This window comes from Orycteropus afer, unplaced genomic scaffold (assembly GCF_000298275.1).
Source record: "Orycteropus afer afer isolate SDZICR_OR568_19922 unplaced genomic scaffold, OryAfe1.0 scaffold00804, whole genome shotgun sequence".
NCBI lineage: Eukaryota > Metazoa > Chordata > Mammalia > Tubulidentata > Orycteropodidae > Orycteropus > Orycteropus afer.
Window position 1 is genome coordinate 55,131 of NW_006922391.1, and position 15,886 is coordinate 71,016.

Here is a 15,886-nt window from a genome sequence, read left to right on the forward strand (position 1 = left end):
ACTGGCATAGCAACACTTATAAAAAATACCTCCCTGGAGGAGGGAGCAGCTGGCAAACAATATAGAAAGTGTATGTTATTTGCATAAAAATACACTAAGTGACAAGTAAAACCATATCTATATGTCATATCTATATGGCATTGGGGAGCTCTGGTGACGTAGTGCCTACGGCACTGCTAATCAGAAGGCTGGTGGTTCAAACCCACCAACCACTCCTCCGAAGGAAGGTTGGGCAGTCTACTCCCAAAGTGATACAGCCTTGGAAACCCAAGGAGGGGTCGCTATGAATTAGCATTGAGAGCTAAAATCAGTTCGGTGCACTGCAAAGACCTAGTCTGACTTAAAACCACCAGAACAGAGAATAGTACACAATATTGTTGTTGTTGTGAGCTGTCAAGTCAATTTTCAATGTGACAGACTAGACTGCCCCATAGGATTTTCTAGGCTGCAATCTTTACAGAAGCAGATTTCCAGATCTTTCACCTACAGAGCCACTGGGTGGGTTTGAACCATTGAGTTTTAGGTTAGCACCAAGCATTTAACCATTGTGCCACCAAGGCTTCTTCTAGCACACAGTAGCACTCCAGAAATGGACTTTTCATTCCCTCCCTACCACATGTACCTCTCTCCCTCCATCCTTTCTGCTTCCTCGCTGTTTTGGTTCTCTAGTGCTGCTATAATAGAAAATACCACAATGGATGGTTTTAACAGACAGGAATTTATTCTCTTACAGCTTAGGAGGATAGAAGTCCAAATTCAGAATGCTGGCTCTAGGGGCTGGGTGAAGTCCCCTTGACCTGGGCTTCAGCTCTGCCTCTTATTCCAAGTCCACTGAAGCTGGAGGCTTCTCTTAACTCAGGCAGCTGCTGGGTGCTGAGTCTGATGAACCCAAGGTTGGAAAGTAGAATGGCACAATCCCAAGATCAACAGGTAAAACGGCAGACCACTGGATCAAGTGTAGGAACAATCCCAAAATTAGCAGGAAATGCAGCAGGCCACTGAGATGAAGACAGCCAAAGGCAGGAGGCAGATGTGCCAAAAAGCTAGAAATCTTTCTCAAAGTTTCTCCTTATATAGGAGCTCTGGTGGCATAGTGCCTAAGGCATTTGACTGCTAACCAGAAGGCCATCAGTTCAAACCCACCAACCACTCCTTGGAAGGAAGGTTGGGCAATCTGATTCTGTAGTGATACCACCTCAGAAACCCAAGGAGGGGTTGCTATAAGTCAGATCCAACTCAACGGCAGTGAGTTTGGTTTTAGGCTTTTGTTTCTCCTTATATACCGGAAGCAGGCTATACCCTGAAGACAACAAGTTAGCTCCTCACAGCAGATTCCACCTTGGAGGTGATTAGAATCTTATCATGGGAAATAACTATATCCAGCTGCCCAGCCACTCAAAACCATGGCCCAGCCAAGCTGACACACAACCTTAACAACCACACTTCCTTTTTGAGACCTTCTCCTCTGCCTTAGGTCAACTTGAAAATATAAGAACCATATGATCATTCCTCTAGAGGCATTTGGAAGCTAAATGATAGTGAGAGACAGACATTTCTGCTTCTCCAGACTGTTTTCTTTGGCAAGCTGTTTTCTTAACTCATGTATTCAAGAAACAAGACTGATCTCATATATCTAAATAGAATTGGAATACAAAGAGAACATCAGCTTTATTAGGAGAAACTTTGAGAAAGATCTCTAGATTTTCGCACATCTGCATCCTTCTTTTGGCTGTCTTCATCTCAGTGGCCTGCTGCATTTCCTGCTAATTTTGGGATTGTTCCTACACTTGATCCAGTGGTTTGCCATTTTACCTATTGATCTTGGGATTGTACCATCCTACTTTCCAACCTTGGGTTCATTAGACTCAGCACCCATCTTAAAACATCTGTTGTTTTAAGATCTGGGAAGTGTTTATTCTTTGTTGTAAAACAAGTGTATCATATATGTTTATAAACATTTCCCAACATGGAATGTATTCTGGGTACTGTGTGAGACTGGGTTCTCTAGAGAAACAAAACCAGTAAAGCTTATATAGAGAGAGAAAGAGAAATTTATCTTAGGAAAATGTCTCACATACTTATAGAAGCTGGAAAGTCCCAAGTTCTTGGATCAAATGTCAAGATGGAGGCTTTTCCCAACTCGTGCTCCTGCAGGAGCTGACAAGTTCAAGGTTGGCAGGCAGTGTACTGGCTGTTGACTCCAATGAATGATGAAGCCAAGATCTCCAGGCCGAATAGTGGATTGTTCACTCATGGACAGTTGTAGGCAGCACAACACAATCCCGATCCACAGAACAGTGTCTTTTTTCCCAGGACGTCCATAAATATACTGGAAGCAGGCCACACCCCTAGGGAAACTCCCTTTCAATGGATTGGCTGCTCAAAACATATACATCTGATCCCATCATTGGAACAACGCACATCACAATTGCTTAAACCACACAGAATTGTGGTTCAGCCAAGTTGACACACAGCTCCAATTATCACAGGTACATATGGCCCCAGTTCTCAATTTCTCTTACAGTTAGTTCACTGTGTATATACAGGGGAAAACCTTGTAGGTTTTTTTTTTTTTTTCATTTCAGAAAGATGTCATCATTCCCAGCATAGGTGAGGGATCTATTTTTGAGAACCTAATATAGATGCTCCACTACCTATCTGTCAGTTTGTTGTAATGTGGTGGCTTGCTATGATACTGGATATCACTATGATACTGGAAACTACACAACTAGAATTTTAAATACCAGCAGGGTCGCCCATGGTGAAAAGGTTTCAGCAGGTGTTCTGGACAAATACAGACCTCAAAGGCAGAACAGAAAAGGTCTATCAACTTTCAAAAAATTAGCCAATGAAAACCCTATGGAATCACAACAGAATATTGTCCAATATAGTGCTGGAAGACAAGCCCCCTGCCTGGAAGGAATGCAAAATAGACAGTGACAGCAATAGTGGACTTGAGTATATCAACATCATGGAGATAGCACAGGACCAGGCAATATTTCATTCATTGCCCAACTCAGTGGCAACTAACAATATAGATGTTTATGTGGTAGATTTCATTATCTTCTCACATTCCACTCGCCGGGACTTGTTGCTTCAGCTGTTCGTTTCAGGCCCTGAAGTTCAGGTATAACTCATGATGAAATCCACCTCTGACCACCCTGCAGTGTCCTGACCTTAGTACTAATTGTGTCACTCTTTTACAAGTTTCTATTTTTGAACAATTGTTCTTTCTTTGCTGCTCACTCTGCCTAACTCTGTGCCGCCAGCTAAAATAAAAGCTCTTCCATCTCCATTCTGTTGCTTTGATAGCATCGAGCAGAGCATCCACTCTCCACCCCCTTGATGTTGCCATGGTGACTTGGACACACTAACCATGAAATCTCTCTCTAGAGGCAACCTGACCTGAAGTTACACAATGTGCCACTGAAGTACATGTGAAGTGAAGTAAAAAGCTGATTACAGCACATGACCCCTCTCATCATTAAACTTGTGGAGCAGTGGGCAGAAAATCATGAAAGGTCAACACAAGTTCAATTAAAACCCTCTCTTGGTTTGCCAAATTTAAACCATTGGGGTTGATTTTCTCCACACTTTGATTTCTCTAGTTAAAAATGAGCTTGCTCAATTTTCAAATTATGTCTTTTGAACATATGTCTGATCTTTCCTTTAGGGTATTTCTGCACTGTTTTCTCTTCCTTTCCTAATAAAAATAGGGCATTTCCATCTTTAGAGGTGTAGATTTATTTGTCTACTATATGGTGCCCATTGAAACAGCATAAGTGATACTGCAATATATATTTTCTGAGTTTAATACCCTTGTTATTACTTCCTTCCTCACACTCCCAAACCCCAACCTCTGCCAAGCCAACTTTCCCAAATATCACATGTAGCCCATAAAGTCATTTGGGGCCAAGTGGTGTTTTTCCCATTTTTAATGAAGAGCTAACATATTTCTGCTTCACTTTTTGGTGGCAATTTACTGAAGATTTGTGTTCCTTATCTGTAAACATCAGGAGACACCCATGTCACAGAGCAGTATTAGGTTAGCAAATGGTGACTGTTCTCCATTTCTGTGGTGCTGGCTACTCCTATCACATTCACATCCCCTTCTGCAGTCCTTCTGCTGTCCAGGGATATGAGTCGATGAGTAGAGATTCAGAGACTGAATAATATTGTTCAGAACTAAATGGCAAATGCATGTGAAAATTCTGAAGCTTCAGTCACTTGGGAATGCAGCTGCCCTGGGATCCTTGATAGTCCCGAAGAGGATTCCTCTCCTTTGCATTGGTGGCTCCCTTGCAGATGGCAGGCTTCTTGATCTTGGCCAGTCCTCGTGGGCAATCATCTCCTTTTTCTCGCGTCCTCTCCCACCTGTAGGATTTCATGTCTGTTGGTCTATATGGTGAAGCTTACAGCTATCAAAGATTCCATTGCCACACCCAGAAATGTTTCTAGCATCTTTAAGCATAGTGGGAATGTAAACACAGTTGATATTACTAAGACATTTGAATAGGGTGAACAATATGACACCCAAGGTAGTCCCCAGGTGAAGATAAATTAAAATCCTGGATAAAATGAAAATCATGTATAAATCACCAATGCAAGAAAGTAAGGGTCTTCAGGAACCCAAAGAGGTCAGCAGAGCATTGCAGGCATCTTTTGCACTTCAGGCATTTGTAAAATCTGGTGGCCTTGAGCTTCATTGTTTGTGGCTCTACGGAATGGAGGAAACAAATTAAAAATGTACAGGGCCCGGTTAACAAAGGAGATATAATTGCAGAACCTTCCCTACCCATAAAGCTGGAACACCAAAGAGGCTTCACCCTCACTCATAGGTCAACTAGAAATAAACGTGTCACCAAAAACAACACCTCACTCACTGGAAGGTTCACAAGGATTCTGGTGCTGAGTACAAGTAGTGGGGCTCCTGGGGAAGAATCGCCACTGCAAATTTGAACTTCAGTCTTACTACCTCAAGCTGCTAATTTACAGGAATCTTATGCCGGTCAAGACCAAAGTTCCTGGAAGCTGCAAATGCAAATATTCTCTAGAGGAAATGACTTCATTCTAGACCTCAAAGAATACTGATCAACACATTCCCAAGGAAAATAAACATTCATAGTTAAAAATAACTAATATACAAGAAACAAAAACACCATGATCAAGACACAGACCCACAAGGATTTCAAATAATTGAATTATCAGACACATTAGAAAAATAAATTCTTAAAATGTTTAAAGAAGATAAAATATAATCTTCAAAACATGTCAGGGATAAAGAACTATAAAGAATGACAAAGCAGGTTTTAGTAAAAAATATATATAAAACCAAACAAACTCACTGCCATCAAGTTGTTTCTGAATCATAGTGAGTCTTTGGGGTAGTAAATCTTTACAGAAGTAGATTGCCCCATCATCCTTCTATGGAGCAGCTGGTGGGTTTGAACCATGAACCTTCTGGTTAGCAGCCAAATGCTTTAGGCACTATGATATATAAAAAATATATACTGTAATTTAAAAAAAAAAAAAATGAGGAGTTCTGGTGGCACTGTGGTTAAAACAATGGGCTGCTAACCAAAAGGATGGTGGTTTGAACCTGCCAGGCTTTCCATGGAAGAAAGATGATGTAGTCTGTTGCTGTAAAGATTTACAGCCTTAGAAACGCTATAGGGCAGTTCTGTGCCTATAAAGTCACTATAAATCACAACCAACTCGATGGCTAACTAACTTCAGTGGAGGTTTTTTTAGTGGATAATAAAAAAATTATAGCTAAAATTTTTAAATTCAGTGAGGAAGTTTATCAGCAGATTTAATCAAGCTAAAAAGAGAATTGATGAATTGAAAAGTAGATCATTCAAACAACAATCTTAACTTCCTTTCAGGTAAGAAAAGTCTTCAAGTGGAATTCCACAATGTCTCACAGCAACCAGATTTTCTACCATTTATTTCTTTCTTAATTAATAAATATTTATTGACCACCTACAATATACCAGGCAGTTTGTTCATTCAGAAATTCCAAAAATGAGCAAGACGTAGTTTCTTTCCATGAAAAGCTCTTAAAGGGGAGAAAGCCCAGTGAATAACAAGCACAGAACCAAATGGCTAGGGCTGCAACAGATGAAAGTAATCTGACTTTAGAATATTCCTCTTTAGACTGAATTCTGATTGTTTTACAAACATAGTCACTAACTCTCAAGACTGAGATGCTATTTTAGTTATCTAGTGTCACTCTCTGGTAGCATAGAGCCTAAGGCACTTGACTGCTAACCAGAAGGCTGGTGGTTCAAACCCACCAGACACTCCTTGGAAGGAAGGTTGGGCAATCTACTTCCATAGTGATACCACCTCGGAAACCCAAGGACAGATTGCTATGAGTCCGGTCTACTTGGCGGCAAATAACAACAACAGTGTCACTCTAACAGAAATACCACAGGCGGATGGCTTTAACAAATAGGAGTTTATTCTCTTACAGATTCTTACAAATTGAAAGTGCCAAGCTCTAGGGGTGGGGTGAAAGTCCCTTGACCTTGGGCTTCAGCTCTGCCTCTTGCTCCCAGCCCACTGGAGCTAAAGGTGTCTCTTCACTTAGACAGCTGCTGGCTACTGAGGCTAACAAGCCCAATGTCGACATAATAGCACAGTCCCAATATTACCATACAACATGGCAGGCCAGTAGTTCAAGTCCAGAGACAGTCCCAAGATCAGCAGGAAAAATAGCTAAATGAAGACTCAGCTACATGAAGGCTTTAAGTGTGCCAAAAAGCTGTAGACCAATCCGAAAGTTGCTCGCTATACACTGGGAGCAGACCACATCCCTAAAGCAGCTACTCACCTGCTCATGGCAGAGTCCACCGTGGAACTGATTGCCAGTCTCATCATGGGGAGTAACTACCTCCAGCTGCCCAGCCACTCAAAACCAGGCCCAGCCAAGTTGACACATAACCTTAACTACCACAAATGCTTTGTAGTATTAAAATTGTACATCAGATTAAGGGATGATGAATGATAAATAAAACAAATTTCAAAAAGATTAAATTTGTATCCCAATTACATTTGAACTAAATCAGAGAGAATATAGGTATTCTTGGCTATCTATTCCAGACCAAATGATACTTTGGGGCTTTCTTCCTGAGATGGAAATGACTGAAGAGTTTGTTTATGTCTTTATGGCTATCTTAATCTCCTTCCTTGAGCCAAAGTACAAGTTGTTCTGATGAAGCAGGCCCCCTTCATAAATCTGTATCCTTATACGCTGGTGTACTGAATACCGAGGGACGCTAATTAATTCACATGCTCTGTTTTCTATTCTTGTTTCCTGTTTTTCCCCATTCTTCTGGATGCCATTCTTACATCTTCAAATGCTGGGAGTTTCTTGTTTATTTTTGTGTTTTCTAGACTGCTGCCAAGCTAAAGACCAGTATATTGAACAGTTCAAAGATACACTGAACACTTCTGTGGCCAAGTCAGTTGCTGGATTTTTCGCAGAGCCAATTCAAGTGGGTATATTAACATTAATCCTTCATTCAGCTGAGTTTTTAAATTATCAGGGAGTTTTAACTCACACAGTCTACAGAATTCCAAAAACATAAGAGTCTATTGCTCTGAATTCAATTCATTCTCTTCCTCTACGTGGAAAAAGAAGGTCCCTGATTTCCAGGTGACCATTTGACCCAGCTATTCCATTACTAGGTATATACTCTAAAGAAGTGAGAGCCATGACAAGAACAGACATATGCACACCCATGTTCATCGCAGCACTATTTACAGTAGCCAAAAGATGGAAACAACCTAGGTGTCCATCAACTGAGGAACAGATATCCAAAGTATGGTACATACACACAATGACATACTATGCAACCCTAAAGAATAATGTAGAATCTGCAAAACACTGCATAACATGGATGAACCTGGAGGACATTATGCTGAGTGAAATGAGTCAATCACAAAAGGACAAATATAGTATTAGTCCATTATTGTAATAGTCAAGGAAACATTTATCTATGGAAGACCATTTCCTTTGTTGGTTACCAGGGGTGGGCGGGGAGGGGAGGGAATACTGTTAGATAGATAGAGATAAGTTTTGATATGGGTGAAGAAAAGGGCAATGTACCAAATGTGAGTGATCAATATAGTGGCATTGAGGATGAGAAAGACATAGAGAGGTATATGGGAAGTACAGACAACAAAGATGAATGCTTTGGCGCATATAGTACGTCGTGATCAGTGAAGGCAAACATGAGTATATGGGTGGATAGATGGGTGGACAGGCTGAAATACTAGGTATGTATATGAAGTGGAGAGTGCACCCAAGAACAGGTATAGGGTTGGCAGAAAGTGGTCCAATAACTTTATGTGTATGATCTGAATCCCCAGGTGTATAATGGGGCTGACAAGGGAAGGTTGTAGTCACTGCTTGGTCACAGCCAGCTACCCAGAGGGACCAAGTAGTTGAACCTGTGGGCCTGGGACCATAGTCACAGAGGACATCAAACTCAATTGGCATAACATACTACATAAAACATTGTTCCACCTCTGTGGCAAGTAGCAACTGAGATCTTAAAAGCTTGCAAGCCACCATATAGATGCAACAATGGGTCTCTCCTCATCCAGAGCCAAGAAGAATGAAGAAAACCAAAAATTCATGGAAACAGCTAGTCCTAGCAACTGGTATACCATCTGATCTGCAGCCTGTATGACTATGAGACCAGAAGAAATAGATGGTGCTCAGCTACTACTGTCAACCACTTGGAAGAGGAACTTTGTAGGAGATCCTGGATAGACAGGGAGAACAATGTGGAACAAAACTCAAAATCATTTGGAAAGAAAATAAAAAAAGTGGGGAACAGGTTTGCTGGCCCGAGGGAGCCTGGTGGAACCACTGAGACTATGACCCCTAACTGCCCTTCAGGTCTGGAATTGAACGCACACCTGTGGCTTCCAGCCCAACAATAGACAGGCATATCAGTTGAACATTTATCTGAGGCAGATACACTCCTTGGAGAGAATAAGCATGAGAGAAAGAAGGGCTGCTCAGGCACAGGGAGACAGCTCAGGGGGTAGGAGTGCATGGAGAGATGGACACAGGGAAGAGGTAACTATAGGGAGGAAGTGGGAGGGGAGATGTTGCATTGTGCTAAATTGTGGTCAATGTCATGAGACAAAGTGTATGTGAACTGCTGTATGGAAAGTGTATTTGCGCTGTAAATTTTCACCCAAATCACAATAAAAATAAAATTAAAAAGCCATCTCCTGCATTCCCAGACTGAATAGATAGATGCAGAAAAGGAAATCCCACTAATTTGGCATAGTGCCTAAGGCACTTGACTGCTAACCAGAAGGCTAGCGGTTCAAACCCACCAACCACTCCTCGGAAGAAAGGTTTGGCAATCTACTTCCGTAGAGATACTGCCTCGGAAACCCAAGGAGGGGTCTCCATGAGTCAGATCTGATTCAACAGCAGTGAGTTTGGATTTAATACCCACATTGTCAGGGGAGTCTTTCTTTAATTTTACCAAATCTTCTTATTCTGATTTTTTTTCTATTCTAAGGAAAGAATGAATATTTGTATTTTTTTCCAGAAGACATGGCATAAGGATAATGGCCCTTCCTTTCATCCATAGCTGAAATGGTTTTGTAGACTGCTTGCCATTATTACTAATGACAATGAAAATAATGATCCATCCTTAAAAAAAAAAAAAAAAAAAAAAAAAAACTCTTTTTAAACTTCTCCAAGAGCTGGTGCTATGATTATAGGTCTTCTTGGCTTGGTCTTTTGCAGGGTGTGAATGGAGTTGTTCAGTACCCAAAGGGGTTTCTCAAGGAAGCCTTTGAGCTGGTGCGAGAGAGGGGAGGAGTATGCATTGCAGATGAGGTGAGTGACAATGTAATAGTCTCAATTTACTGTAATGAGAACAAGAAAGGCACAGAGAGAAACTTCTTAATGCCTCCCCTGTATCCTAAGGAAAAAGCATCTAATGGGAAAAGTCCATGGAGTGGCTGGAAATGTATGATGCTTTTTGCTAGTTGGCTGGTTGGTTTGTTAGAGGCTCAATTGGTTGGTTTAACTAGCACAACAGAACTTAAACATCCAAACTGATGTCTATCAAGTAAGTTACTAATGGGCATAGTAATCAGTGTATATGTAAAATTCATATTTGGGGATTGCTTCAGGGGCAGCTTACAGACCACATGGGAAATTTACTCTCATAATGAAGTCAACATCTTAATTGTTACCAAAATAATGTTAACTAATCTGGCAACATTCACCTTACCTTACTGACAAAACTTGCCTGCAAATGATATTTTTAAAAAATATAAAAAATTCAGGCTAAGTTATAATAGGAGTCCCTGAGCAGTGCAAATTGCTAATGTGCTTGGATGCTAACTGAAAGGTCAGAGGTTCAAGGACACCCAGAGGTGCCTTGGGAGAAAGGAGGCCCTGTGATGTGCTCTCAAACAATGAACTATTAAAAACTTTATGGAGGATAGTCGTGCTGTGACACACAGGGGGTCGAAACCAACTTAATGGCAACTAGTTTAAGTTAGAAGAGCAACACCATTGCAGATATTCAAAACACACCAAACCCACCTCCACTGAGTAGATTCCGACTCATAGCAACCCTATAGGACAAAGTAGAACTGCCCCACAGGGTTTCCAAGCCTATAAATCTTTACAGAAGTAGACTGCCCCATCTTTCTCCCACAGAGTGGCTGGATAGTTCCAATCACTAACCTTTTTAGTTAGCCTCCAAATGCTATAACCACCGGAGTTTTTCCTATTCAAAAATACAAGTTAAAAAAAAAAATTCCACAGTAGTTTGTGCTCAGGCAGCAATGTTAGACTGAGTATATACTCCAAGGATATTATTTGAAGAATAAAATTCACTGGCTACATAACTCTGACCTTGTGTTTTTAAAAGGTATCAATTTACTTTCATTATAACTTATATCAAAGGAGCTCCGGTGATGTAGTGGTTAAGGCATTTGAGAGCTAACCAAAAGTTGCTGGTGGGAACCCATAAGCCATTCTGCATAAGAAAGATGAGGAGGTCTGCTTTCATAAAAATTCCCAGCTTTGGAAACCCAGTTGGGGTTGTTATGCGTTGGAATTGACTCAATAGCTGTGAGTTTGGTTTCTTGGTATACCTTATATCAGGAGCTCAGTGACAAAATCATTAAGCGTCAGTTACCAAATATTGATGGTTCAAAGCCAAACACCAGCTTCTCAGAAGAAAGACCTAAAGATTTGATTCTATAAATCCAAGGAAACCTTATGGGACAGTTTTACTCTGTCACATGGCATGGCTATGAGTCAGAATCAACTGAATCAATGGCACCTAACAACAAAAACATGCAAGAGTGAATTAAGGAGTTCTGGTAAGATGGCGGAATAGGCAGACAGACTACACAGACCCTCTTCAACAAAGAAAAGGGGAACCAATTAGCACAGATACAGAAGATAATCCTGGAGCCCTGAGCTTTGAAGGGAAGGATATAGAAGTGGACTAACCTCCAACTAGTAGAAGATCTTGCACAAAAACACCAAAAAAGGAGATATATGGAGCTTCAGTTTGTCAGCAATCCTGATGGCACAGACAGCTTGGATATTGCCAAGTGGTGGTAGGACCCAAGAATTAACCTAAAAATCAGTCCTGTTAGCCAAGGGCTGCATAGAGGACTGCACGGGTGGCTGGTGAATAAAAGGGGAAGCACTGAAGAGGAAGGCAGGCTGAGCTGTGAACTTTTGCCTGTCCAGAGGGTGCAGCCATTTTGAACGTTTACAAATGGTTTGACAATTTTCAATATTTAAAGTGACAGCAGTCTCTCAGAGTCCAGGGACCTAAGAATAGGCTCCACTTGCTAGGAACCACAAGGATATTCTGGACACCAAAGACTGGAAAGGTGCAATATTCCCCTTGTTACTCTTATACCCCACACCCTCTTGGTGAATGGAGGTGCGGCCATCCCTCACTCCCACCCACATTCTGGGCTGGCAGGAATTCCATCCCAGTCTGTGTGCTCAGACAGAGCCTGGGTGCCCTGCCCCGCCATGCCCAGCTTTTTTTTTTTTTTTTAGTTTGTTTTTGCCTGTTTTAAAATTATTAGTATAATTATTAATGTCCTTTTTATTATTATTGTTTATTCTTCCCTTCCCAGGTTCTAGTTTCCAGCTTTTTCTATCTTCCCTATTCCTGGTTCCCATTTTTTTGTTTCTGGTGGTTAACCCCATTCCCTGTTTTTCTTTTTGCATTTTTCACATTTTTTCTTCATTATTATCCTACTCTACCTTTTTTCTTTTACTGCCCTCTCCCCAGATACTATGGGGTTTTTATTGTTTTGTTTTGTTTTTTTTTTTCTTTTTTTGGCTATGGTTCCTGTGTGTTTATATGATGTGCTTTTTGTCCACTTGCTTTTAATTTTTTGATGGTTATTTAATTGTTGTTTTTGTCTAAACTAAGTGAGAGACAGCAACAGTGCCCTTACAACACAACTACACCAGCACCTCCTGCAGCTTAACTCACTGAGTGAAAGCCACCACTTCCTTCCCCACCAATGGGCCTATGATAAATGACCACCAAGAAGAGCCTGATTCAACCTTAACTGCTCTTCACAAACAGTTGACAGAGATCTCAATACAACAATGTCACAGTGTCTCAGAGACAACAGACCATCACAGTCCACACAAAGAAGCAAGATAAAGTGGTAGAAACAAGAGAGCAAGATACAGACCCAGAACACATCCCTGAGGAAGAAGCAGCATTGGAACTCCCTCATAAGGAATTCAAAAGAATTATATTTAGGTATCTTCAAATGATTGAGAGACAGATCAAAGAAAACACTGACAAAATTAAGGAAAACACAGACAAAATTCTAGAACAATTTCAGAAGAAAATGCAAGAACATAATGACAAAATAAATGAAAAATTAGAAATGATACAAAATTTGCACATAGAAATCCAGAAGATAAATACTAAATTTTCAGAAATAAATAACACATTGAAAGGACAAAAGAGTAGAACTGAATCCATGGAAGACAGAATTCATGAGATTGAAGACAAATACCTCAATACTTATTTTGAAAGGGATCAATCAGAAAAAAAGATCAAAACAGAGCAAAGAAAGCCTAAGGTTCATATGGGATACCATCAAAAGGAATAACCTACATGTAATCAGAATTCCAGAACAGGAAGAGAAAAAGAAAACCACTGAGACAATTGTCCAAGATTTGTTGGAAGAGAACTTCCCTGATATGATGAAAGATGACAATATATCCATTCAGGAAGTCCAATGAACCCCAAACAGAATAGACCCCAAAACAAAATTACCAAGACATATCATCATCAAACACATCAAAACCAAAGACAAAGAAAGAATCCAAAAAGCAGCATGGAAAAATGAAAAGTTACTACAAATAATAAAATAAGAAGAAATAAGAAAAAGCACTTATTACTCAGCAGAAACCATGCAAGTGAGAAGGCAATGGGACTGTATGTATAAAACGCTGAGAGAGAAAATTTTCCAACCAAGAATTACATACTCAGCAAAATTGTCTCTCAAATATGATGGTGAAATTAGATTTCCAGAGAAGCAGAAATTAAAGGAATTTGTTAAAACTAGACCAGCCTTACAAGATATACTAAAGGGAGTCCTTTGAACAGAGAACCAGTAATAGCAAACAACAACTGACCATTAATACACAAGATGACACAACCCAGAAGCAAACACAGTTATGGAAGTATCCAAAGTAAAATAAGCTTACAAGATTGTAAACAGGCAACATCAATTGGCAAATGAGGACAAATACAAACCAAAAAGAGTGGGAAAATAGTGTAGTTAAAGAACTTCTAAATGGTGAAGAAGTCAAGAAAGTTGGAAGAGAGAATGGATTCTTCTAAACTTGGGGAGAAAATTATAAATCACAGGGTAACCTCAAATAAAACGATAAACCTTCACATCACAATAAAAAAAGTCAAGCCCAAATATTTAGCAAATACTAAAACAATAACAACAAAGGAAATGATAACACGATTCATAAACATAATGAACTCAGCCCAGAAAATTATAGGGAACAAAGATACCAGGAACACCATGAAAAAACACAACAGAATGACAGCAACCAATTCATACTAGTTGATAATTACACTGAATGTCAAGGGATTAAATGCACCACTCAAGAAATGGAGAGTTGCCGACTGGATAAGAAAACATAATCCAGGAGGGATTCAAAATGGAATCTCAGCAGTAATCACCACGCTATTTCCCTCTAGCATCTTAGTGCTTACAGCATTTGAGTTAGGGATTCTGGTGATTTGAACAGCTCACTGAGTTAGAGTGCACCAAACTCAGAGGAGTAGAATTAGAGAGATGAAAGGTACAGGGGAAAAAAATAAGAAGATCTATCCTGCAGAGCACAGACAGGCAGCTGAGAAAGGCCATTGGAGACTTCCATGGGGCAGTGACCAGCAGGCGAGAATGGCCATCTGAGACCTCCCTGGGTTAAGGGAGGAGACACACCACAGCAGTATACCAGTGACCACACCAGCATACCAGTGATCACCCCAAAGATCTACCTTAAGCACCTGATTTTATCAGTAACTTGGGATGACTAGATGCAAATGGACTGATTCAGCGCTGTTGAAACGAGAACAGAGAGTCCATTGCTGCTGTAGGAGGGTGGGCCCGCTCCCCTTGAAGCGGGTTACCAAGAAGGCTTGGGTCAGCTTAATGGCACTGAGAGGCCTGTGCTTGACTTTATCAGCAATACTGGGACCACAGATTACTAGCAGGCACTCTCCCAATTCCAGCACCGCTGAAACAAAGTGGATCTTTGGTGCCATGGGTGAGCGGACTTACAGAGGAATTCCCAAGGTGGATCACAGTCTGGGCTGGTTGGGCTGACACCATGGGCAGGCAGGGCCAGATAGAGAAACCCCCATGGTGGATCATGGAGCCAGGAAGTTGTCTTGGGTCAGGGTTTTGGTGCTGAGGAGCCTTGGGAGCAGGGTTTTTTCATGTGTCTGAGCCTGGTGGAAAGTGGTGACCCCCTAACAACTGGACTCTTGCTCAAATTGAGCTATGGGCCTGTAAATAACAGTACGACATCATCAATAGCAGCCCACTCAAAGCCCTAGAAACCCCCCATAGCAACAGTGAGCTTTCCTTCTTCTGCTCCCACCTTCTCTTCCAATAACTTCACTCATCCAATAGAAGAAACCACATTCAGCCAACATAAAACCTCCTGGTTTGAACTCTAAACCCTCTTTATGACAAACAGAAACCCACATCCCCATTCCACACAGTGATTCCACCATCACAAAGAAAACTGCAGAGCAACCCAGAATACCTGAATTAATAACTAAAAAAATAAAATATACAAGCTTCAACTTTTTGAAATATTAAACCATAAAACCAAGATAAAACAAATCAATACATAACCAACAGTTAACGATCACCTCAAAATGCAAAGGAAACAACAGGTAACCTCAAATCAAACAAAAAGCAGAACAAAGCATTAGAAGCAAAACCACAAAGGTCTCATTATATATGGAGGAAGAGGAGGCAATAGAATTAGCTGAGAAAGAATTTAGAAGATATGTTAATAGAGCTTTACAAGCACCTAGGGAAAACCCAAACAGAAACAAGGAGAACACAGACAGTTCCCTGGAAGAACTCAGGAAAATCATTCAAGAACAAAATTAATGCACACTCAGGACTCAAACAAAAACAGCAGTTAGAAATCCAGAAGATGAATACCAAAATTACAGAATTACACAACACAGTAGAAGCACAAAGGAGTAGGTTAGAACTGGCTGAAGAATGCATATCCCAACTACAAGACAAATCCCTGGACACCAGCCTGTATGAAGAAAAATCAGAACAAAGA

General features: G+C 40.7%; 1 protein-coding gene across 1 annotated transcript in view; it reads left to right on the forward strand.

The window, feature by feature from the left end:
* AGXT2 (alanine--glyoxylate aminotransferase 2) overlaps positions 1–15,886 on the forward strand; it is a gene marked incomplete at its 5' end in the record, with an annotated part of 95,846 nt that overhangs the window by 15,293 nt on the left and 64,667 nt on the right. The window contains 2 exons of the mRNA XM_007957833.2: positions 7,399–7,499; positions 9,782–9,874. Of these exons, the coding sequence (XP_007956024.2) occupies positions 7,399–7,499; positions 9,782–9,874 (194 nt within the window). The remainder of the gene's footprint in view (positions 1–7,398; positions 7,500–9,781; positions 9,875–15,886) is intronic.